The following is a 9,667-nucleotide window of genomic DNA, read 5'->3' on the forward strand; positions in this document are numbered from 1 at the left end:
TCTGTTATGCTGTCTAAAGAAGGCATTTGAAATGAACAACTCATTGGTTTTGCAGAATTCTATCATGCATTCTCCAGCATCATTTCTATCACAGCGCCACAACTAGTGAGTATTATTAGTAATAATTATGAGCTAGTTTGAATCAGTCCTACTACTGCAAAACTTCCATCCTCATACCAGCTTTACTATCTAGAAGACGTTCAGAGACTGGAAATTGTACTGATGTTTACCATTTTCTACTTCTACTGGTGTGGCGCTGTAGGATAAACATTAGACTGCTAACCACAAAGTTGGTTATTCAAACCCACCAGGCACTCCTTGGGAACCCTATACAGGGTCTCTAGGAGTCGGAATGGACTTGATGGCATTTAGCAACAACAGCACCAGTATATATCATGGGAATTACCCCAGCAGATTGCAAAGGGTGGGGAGTATAAGGGTCAGTTAGAATCTTAGAAAGGCTGGACCTGGATTTGACATTCCCAGGCCAAGGGATAGAAGGAGGGCTCAATCTCAGGGAGGGTAACAAGCCTCACTTTTCCTACCCAGAGAATGGATAGAACATGGCTGAGATTTACGCTAGTCATGACGCTATCCTTTTTCTATCTCTCTTCAGCACGTCCATCTCTCTATGTTCCAGTATCCTCTTCTGCCGCTTGATAGCCTAGCTATTACTCTCTTCTTTTGATTCTGCTGGGTTTGGGTCATTCTTTTGTCTGAATTAAATAAATGGTCATGACCTGTGGTGCCCATGACTCAAGAACAACACCTCAGACCTTCCCCTGCCTTCTATTCTCCCGTGTGGCCAAGCAGTTATAGTACCTCTCCCTCCCTCCTCCAGGTAGAATGGAATTGGGAGTCAAGTCGGGCTACTCTTTTTCACCCCATCCTCTGCTGCCTCCTTTTGAAGAGCTAGAAGAACTTTGTCCACATTAGTAGATTCTTTGGGGGCCAAAGTCCTTGTTTATCCTTCTGAATGTATCGAGCAACAACACATTTGGATTGTTCATTTAGAATTTTAAAAAAAACACAAAAAAAACTTGGTCACCAATGTGTTTTTTACCCACAAAGTTCTTGCTAGGACACCAGAATACATATGAAGAGTCTGGTCAGTCCATTTGAGGCATTAAGTCATAAACAGTATAGATAATGCTTCTCGATCCTGATGAATAGCTTGTCCCCACCCAAACCCCCAAGTTCTTTCCCACTGGTCCCTTCTCAGTCAGCTCACAGAAGACTGTATTCCCTTCTTAATCCCCTTTTCTCCTCAGCTCAGAGAAAGAACTAGGCCCTACTATGGTTTCCCTGGCACCCTGAGCTAGTCCCCCTAATGGATAGTGTCGGAGGGGAAACTGTGTGTCCATACCTTCTTCAAAATCACCAGATGTTTGCTCAGAGAACTGGCGCGCTTTTAATAAGAGCCAGAGGCCATCTGTGACCTTAAGAATGTTCAATGGAATCTGGATGCTCCTTTGTAAAACCTATAACCCTCAGCCCAGACTTTCTCAGGACTCTGGGACAAAAGTCTCTGACCCATGAGTTGGGAGAGGACCTGGAGATGAACTTGGCCTTTGCTCTGGAAGTGACTTATCTGAAATTCCCATCTGACACCATACTCTCTCCTCTCTGGACCTGGATTCGGTCCTCAACTTTCCCTTCCCACCTTGTATTTCTTGGACAGTGAGTCAGACAGACTGCTTTGTGAGCCTCTGGCTACCTACCGCCTCTCATGAGAAGCTGAGGACTAAGACCATCTCCAACTGTCCAAACCCAGAATGGAATGAAACCTTCAAATTTCAGATCCAAAGCCAAGTGAAGGTAAGATGTAGAAAACTGCCCTTGTCTGTCCCACCTACATTTCGATTCCCTTCCTTGTGTGTTTGCCATCTTCTTTGCTTATCTGTCCTTCTCATGCCTCTTTGTCATTATATCTATCTACTTCTGATCCTTCTGCGAACCTACCTATCCTCCCACTCCCACTACCTCCTTTTGTCTGTCTCATGTTTGACTCTCTCTGTATATTTATTGTCTACCTTCCTTCCTGTCTCTCTTGTTCTTCCATCTAAATTGTTGCTGAAACTGGGTGTCCCTTGATCAGAATGTGCTTCCAGTATCTCCCAGAACATTAACTAGGAAGCTAAGGAGGAAAACCTAGCCCCAATCCATAACCCCCAGGATCCTTGGAACAAGCTGAGACCACTGACCTCATAAACTCTTGACATTCTGCTTTTAGGATCGCATTCAAACACCTTACCCCAAGTCCTACCAAGGATCAGAACCCTTCTGTTCTCTGCCACATCATTGCCCTACAGTGTTAACACTTTGATTTCCCCAACCTGAGTTTTCCAGCACTAAACAGGCATTCTTCAGCTTCAGAGCCCCAGTGATGGACACATTCTGTATCTTGGCAGGAGCCTTACCTGCCCTGCCTTTTCCTTCCTTCTCTCAGGTGAAATGAAATCCTCCCACACTTCACAGGCTTAGCCTAGCTTGTTAAAGGGCACAGTTAACCTGTAGGAAAGTAAGAGCAGAAGGGGAGAAAGGCTTCAAACAGTGGGAAAGGAGGAAAATGACACTTCCCTCCCTTAACTCATTTTTCCATAAATATATCTCACCCCTGAGCAGGTGCCTCTGTCCCAGTTGCCCAGCCCATAAACCTGCTTCCTCACTAGGGCTAAGGTCAGGCTTCTTGTCCCAGGAATGGACCAATACAACTATGCTCACAAGATCTGCACTCTCCCTTTCCCCCCAGAATGTTTTAGAACTGAGTGTCTGCGATGAAGACACAGTGACACCAGATGACCATCTCTTGACAGTTCTTTACGACCTCACTAAGCTCTGCTTCCGAGAGAAAACCCACGTGAAGTTCCCGCTCAACCCAGAGGTGGGTGCTGGTGCTCAGGTCCTCAGCAGGTCCGGGGGAACAGTTGGTGAATTCCTCCAAAGCCGTTCAGCAGGCTCCTCTCTGTGTGCACAGCTAAGTCGCTAAAAGATAGTGCAGCTGGTTCAAATTCCAGCGCATTGCTTACTAGCTGTCTGAGCTTGTAAACATTACTTAATAACTCCTTTGAGGTTTTTTTTATCATCTGTACAACTATACAGAGTAGTTGTCAGGACAAAGTGAGAAAACGTAATTAAGGAGCCTGGTACCATTTATGTATTCCTAGTATGGTGCTGTAGGATAAGCCCTGGACTGCTAACCACAAGGTTGGTGGTTTAAACCCACCAGCCACTCCTTGGAAACCCTATAAAGGGTAAAGCATCGCTATGAGTCAGAACTGACTCGACGGCACTTAACAACAATACCGTTCATGGATAAAATGGAGACATAGAACATGTTGATCTGTTTCCCTTTTTTCTCCCCTCAGAGTCCAGTTGTTGGTACTATCCCAGACAGAGGATGATGAGGGTGTTGTTGTTGTGGGATGGTTGCTGTTAAGTGCCATCAAGTCATTTCTGACTCATAGTGAACTTGTATAGGGTTTCCAAAGAGCAGCTGGTGAGTTTGAACTTCAGTTCAAACCAATTTACAGTTCAGCACATTAACCCACAGTGCCAGAAAGGCTAATCTGCAAATCAAAGAAAGTTAGAGGTAGAAAGAACCAGAATGTTATCTAGCATGTTGTCTAGAATAAACATATTCCTTCAACAAATATTTTGAATGTCTACTGTGAGCCAGAGTCCTTGGGTGGTACAAAAGTTGATGTTCAAGTTGATACAGAGGCACCTTGGAAGAAAGGCCTGGTGATCTACTGCTGAAAAATCAGTCATTGAAAACTCTGTGGAGCACAGATCTACTCTGACACACATGGGGTCACCATGAATCAGAGCCAACTTGTCAGCAACTCGCTTGTTGTTGTTTTTTTACTATGGGCCAGGTACTGTTTAGATGCAGGGAACAAACAAATCTGCCTTCATGTAGCTTACATTGTGTTGGGAAAAGTCCAGTCCAGTGAGGTCCTGACTTGCCTGACACTCAAAGCAAGAGGTGTGAAGAAATAAGTACGAGAAGGTGACCACCCCCTCGGAGTTGAGCTTTCTGGAGGCAACACCCTTACCCTAGGTACAGAGCCCCTTGGGAAGGTAGGAAACAGTGGAAGCTGAGGGTGAAAGATGAAAATACAATTCCCCTGGCACAGAGAGAGCTAGGGCTTAGCTCCACATCCTGACCCTCCCCTAAGTTGTCAGCAATGCTGTTAGAGACAAAGATGTGGAACGAGAAAGACGCAGGGGGAGCAACAAGCTTCTGGAACAACTTCCCTTACTGCAGGACAGCAGAGTAACCAGGTGGAAAGGGCAGGGCCAGGTCCACAGGGCCCCCTGGAGTGGCAGGAGTGCTGGTCTGCAGAGATGAGCAGAGACAGTTGACAGCTGCCTTCCCTTCCTCCCCCTGGCAGGGCATGGAGGAGCTGGAGGTGGAGTTCCTGCTGGAGGAGAGGTGAGTAGGCCCTAAGTTCATAGGCTCTGCCCAGGCCCTGACCTTCAAATAGTTTCTGGGAAGAGGCGTTTCCAAGCTGGGTCCACCTTTTTGCTGTCTTTCCTCTTCCACGCTCTCTCCTCCTGGCACTAACCCTGGAGTCCTCACTGTGCATGAGAATCACTTGTAAACTTCTAAATACTATGGTGCTCAAGCCACATGCCTAGCCATCTGGTTCTATTGTCATCAGTACTGCTATGAAATCTCCCCAGGTGTTATAATGTGCAGCCAGGAGGAGGACTGCTGTTCAGGCGAGTTCCCCGGGACTCCTAAGGTGGCATCTGGGAAGAATTCCTGCCACCATGGTGAAGGGGACCTTGTTGAGGCCCAGCTAAGAAAAGAGGTCAGGAGCAAGGGGTAGTCACACTGACCAAGGACTGTTATAACAAGCACCCCCAAACCGTGGTCTAAAGCTGAGGCTGTTCCTCTTTGTGTGTGCCTCTGGACCAAGTCAGGTCCCCTCTGTGGAATTATTTCCCAACATCAAATTAGGGTCCTGGAGGTATGGCCATGCTGGGAATTGGAGAATTGGGTTGCAGAGTCAGAGGTTGAGAAGGGGACAAAGAGAGAAGGAAAGATGAATCAGTCACCTAGAACTTGATTTTGATTAGGGAGGCAGTGGACTCCCCGAAGCTAGTCATAACCTTGAAGGTTTATTTTCTTGGTTTTGTAACATAAGGACATTTTGTTCCAACCCTTTCCAGGTGTCTCTCTGGTTGAGTCAGACTTGCTTATAAAATGCATAAATTAAATAAAGAGCAGGATGGATCATATTTTGTTATCAAAAGTCTTATAGTCTGCTCTAATTGGTGGGCTCCAGCCATCTTTCATAATCTGTTTACCCTTATAATCCATGTAGCTGCACCTGGTTGAACAGTTTCCAGGTGTCTCTAAGAAAGTTATCTGAAAGAAAGAGATAGAGAGAGAGAGAAGAAAGGAAGGACAGAAGAGAGAAATAGCTACCCCTTTTACCTATAAATTGATTTTCTCTGGCAATTTGTTTAAAATGCATGCCATGTTTCTCTTTGACAACCCACAAGTCTATAAGCCAATATTGCTCGTGAAGAGCAAGAAAGACGTAGACACCACTGTTGCACTCTTGACTCTATTGATCATCTTTATTACATTTATGAGAAATCAGTCAAGAATAATCACATTCTTGGAGAGAGCGAGAAGCTGAGGACTCTAGACTCATGAAAAGAGAGGGACTGAGCACTAGGAGCCAGAGGCAGGCTTGCAGAATGTGCCCTTTTGTTTTTAAATGATTATTCCTGAGTTTTTTGTGTACATCTCCCCACCCCGCCCCGCCCCACCCCCCAAAAAAGAAAAGCAGAGGTAATGGAAGCACAGAGGAGATTGTAATCATTGTAATGAAATGATGGTGTAAAGCCGATGTTCTCCCATGTAAACTATCTCTCAGTTATATATATATATATATATATATATATATATATACATATATAAAAGAGCATGGTCGCGCTGTCGCACTCACAAGGAGTTCTCCTTTTGTTTTTCAGTCCCTCTGCACCTGAGACTCTCATCACCAATGGCGTTCTGGTGGTAAATGTCCTCCTGGGTTCCTGTAGTTTCAAAGGCCACATCTGGCTGCTGTTCTCAAGGGAAACAGCTTGAACCCTTGTCCTATCCTGAATCAGACTCACTGAAGCCAGGCAAATGGGTTGTAGACAGGGGTGGGGCAGCAGCCTGGGCTCTTGCCCCTGGGGAGGAGGTAGCTGGCACATCACCTTGACCCGACATCCCATGCCTCATAAAGATGCCTCCTCTTCATGGGAAGCTCCCATCAAAAGTGCCCACTAGAAGGAACCTGGACTCCAAGTGTGTGGTTCTGTAGGATAAGCACTAGACAGCTAATCGCTAGCTGCTCCTCAGAAACCATATACAGTGTTGCTCTGAGGTGGAAATGACCTGACGGCACTTAACCACAGAGGGGTCTTCCTCCCACACTTAGTCCAGCCCCCAACAACCTCAATCTACTTCAATGAAAAGATTTTTGTAATTCAGCGGTGGGTACAGCTATTCCAATTAAATTTATCCAGTGCCCCAGGGTCTAAGGAGATCCTTCTTCCCCAAATCGGAGTCTTTGGGAGTTTGTGGTGATGGACAATGACCTGCCTCTGCTTCTTTAGAAGCTATTTCATTGGAAGCTCCCACTTTCAAATCCCAGAGCTGAACATTCCCTCTTTTTGCTTTAGACCAAACAACTGTGACATAAGTGTAAATCCCTGAGATACAGCTGAAAACACGACCCCTAGCAAATGGTCAGACTCCTGGTGTGGTGCTGTAGGATAAGCACTGGACTTCTAGCCACAAGGTTGGTGGTTCAAACCCACCAGTCACTCCTTGGTAACCCTATGCAGGGTCGCTATGGGCCAGAACCAATTTATCAGCACTCAACAATAACAACAAGCAAATGATCAGAATCCTTGGGTAGTGAAAAGGTCACATGCATTCCCCTGTTAACTGAAAAGTTGAAGGTTCAAAGTCACCCAGAGGCACCTCAGAGGAAAGACCTGGTGAGCTACTGAGAAAATCAGCCATTGAAAACTCTGTGGAACACAGTTCTACACTAACGCACATTGTGATCACCATGAATCAGAGTTGGCTCCCCAGCAAATAGTTAGCAATGGTGACTGTACATCCTAAATTCTAAAGGAGCTTCATTTTCAAATAGTCTATCTCTGAGTGAGATGGTATGCCTATGGGTTCAGAATATGTGGTCAGCACCCCTACAGTGCCCTAGAGTTCAAAGCAAAGTCAGACCGTCGCTGTATTCATCCTCTTGTACTTCATTGCTTCACTTTGGTCTGGTTTGTGCTCAGAGGCTCAGTGCTTCTCCTTTTCTTTGTTACAGTCCCGGCAAGTCTCCTGCTTGGAGGTTCACGCAGAAGCCAGACATCAGAGGAAGAGTGGGAAAAGTGAGCCTTTGCCTGCTGGGGGAGGAGGGAAAAGCTACTTCAAACCCTGCTAACATAGTCGGCTGGCCCAGGGCTTCCAAAGTTTGGGACCCAGCACCTCCTTACTCTCAGAGGTCTTGAATTCCTGTCCTCCCCACCTGCTTTATACAGAAGATGTCCCTCCATGCTCCTGTCAAGTACCCTGGCCTGGGTCAATGGTCCAGCGAGGCACAGCCCTCTCTGCCTCGCAGTCTGTGCCGTACCTCTGGGTTTCCTGGGCTCTAGTGCAATGGCCAGTAGCTGTGGTGGATGGACACTAACAGTACTCTTGCTCTGTCCTTTCCTCAGAGCCTCCCTGTAAGGTTTCCAGCCTTGTCCCTGGAGGAGAGTTAGCACTCTCTGCAGACATGGGGTCGGGGGGAGGGGGGAAGAGAGACCTCTACCCCAAGCTGCTGGTATGAGGAGAGTCTGCTTTCTCTACAATGGATAGGGGTAACTTTGGGGTATCTCTTGGTTCCAAGGAATCTAGTCCAGAGGACTCCTCGGTGTCTTAGAGGGTTTTCTGGAAACCACATTTGTCAGCTTCACACACAGCCCTTGTTAAAATGCAGACTCCTGGGCCTGGTCCTGACCTACAGAATAAGAACCTGTAGGGATGGGATGTGGTCATCTGCAGTTTAGCCTGCGCCCCTGTCCTAGCCACCTCCACTAGGCTTTCTGCTGGGTCAAGTTGGACGTGGGAAGAGAGGCTACCCAATGTCCAGTCCTTGGGGCCTCAGCCCTCCTGTCCTCTCTTCCAGAGAAGGACCTTTTGGTGACAGTGAACGAATCCTTTGAACACACCCAGCGCATCTCGCCCCACCTGGATCCCTGCTGCCCAAACCCTGCCTGCTTCCACTACCCCAAGTTCTTCCAGCCGCAGTTGCATGTGGAGGTGCCCAAGAGCCATTGGAGCTGTGGGGTATGAAGTGTGGCTGTGGGGGCTTGGGGGACCGTAGCAGGCAGGGTTGCCAGATGAGCCCCCACTCCTCTCACAACACACCTGTCCTTCCAGCTTTGCTGCTGCAGCATGTACAAGAAGAATGGCTCCTTCTGCCAGCCCCTGGATTGCCTTCCCAAAGACCAGGCAGTGACCCAGCCAGTGGTGAGGGCTCGGGTCTTGGAAGGGACTCTCCTCAGCAGCTTGTGGGGAAGGAAGATGGGGAGACCCTGAGGGGCATGTGGAGGTGGTAGCTCTTGAGGGTCTTTCTCAGGCAAGAGAGAGTAGTCTAGTGTGGGACAAGAGACTGAGCAGCAGTGTGGAGCCAGAGAGAGTGTGTGGTGGCTGAGTTAAAGATGGTGGGATGGATAATACACAGAAAAGAGAAGCGTGTGCACATATGTATGCATCATGTGTGCATGCTTGTGCAACCATATGTGCATAAATGTGCTCATATGAACATGTGTGAACATGAGTATGCACGTGTGGATATGTGAGTATGCGTGTGCACATGTGAACATGTGTGGGCATGAGTGGATGTGTGAGCATGATTGTGCACATGTGGACTGTGAGCATGCGTGTGCACATGTGAACATGTGTGGGCATGTGTGTGCACATGTGAATGTGTGCAGTTGCATGTGTGCGAGCATGTGTGTGCACAGTGTGAAATCGGAGAGGTGGGCAGTGTGGTGAGACTCCAGTTCTTCGGAAGGGATCACTTGGCTCTGACTTAGTCCTCCTAACAAGACTTTCATCTCTCGGTCCCCAGGGTGAGAACTGTGAATTGCACATGAAGTCAACCGATTGGTAAAGTATGCTCTAGCCTAACTTGCCCATAACTCTCCTACCTCTGCATCCCTATCCAGTTGCCTGAAACCCACCTACTCATGACCAGGCCCTGGCTCCTCCCTGTCACCGGTGATGAGAGAAAAGTATAGAAAAAGGCTCTTTACCCCATCTAAAACTTGCATCCCCTGGTAGGGCTCCAATTCCTAGGCTGAGCCCACAGGTAGTCATGTGGCAGAATCCAGGGAGAAGGGGAGAGAAACAGTTGAACAGCAGGGCACCCCACCCATTTAGTATTCCCCTCCCGTCCTCCCGGACCTCACCACTTCTTCCCTCTGCCTCCTCCTGTCTTCCGACACCTTGTCCCTTCTTCCCCCTGCCTCCTTCCATCCTCCCCCTGCCCCATCCCTTCTTTCCCCTGCCTCCTTCCATCCTCCCCACCTCATCCCTTCTTCCCCCTGCCTCCTCCCATCCTCCCCACCTCATCCCTTCTTCCCCCTGCCTCCTCCC

The 9,667-nt window shown here is 47.9% G+C and overlaps 1 protein-coding gene across 1 annotated transcript in view; it reads left to right on the forward strand.

Moving 5' to 3' along the window:
• Positions 1–9,667, forward strand: part of PLA2G4E (phospholipase A2, group IVE) — an 82,431-nt gene that overhangs the window by 56,428 nt on the left and 16,336 nt on the right. The window contains exons 3-10 of the mRNA XM_006831893.1: positions 1,682–1,818; positions 2,753–2,884; positions 4,398–4,438; positions 5,995–6,037; positions 7,350–7,413; positions 8,193–8,353; positions 8,447–8,536; positions 9,141–9,178. Of these exons, the coding sequence (XP_006831956.1) occupies positions 1,682–1,818; positions 2,753–2,884; positions 4,398–4,438; positions 5,995–6,037; positions 7,350–7,413; positions 8,193–8,353; positions 8,447–8,536; positions 9,141–9,178 (706 nt within the window). The remainder of the gene's footprint in view (positions 1–1,681; positions 1,819–2,752; positions 2,885–4,397; positions 4,439–5,994; positions 6,038–7,349; positions 7,414–8,192; positions 8,354–8,446; positions 8,537–9,140; positions 9,179–9,667) is intronic.

This window comes from Chrysochloris asiatica, unplaced genomic scaffold (assembly GCF_000296735.1).
Source record: "Chrysochloris asiatica unplaced genomic scaffold, ChrAsi1.0 scaffold00004, whole genome shotgun sequence".
NCBI lineage: Eukaryota > Metazoa > Chordata > Mammalia > Afrosoricida > Chrysochloridae > Chrysochloris > Chrysochloris asiatica.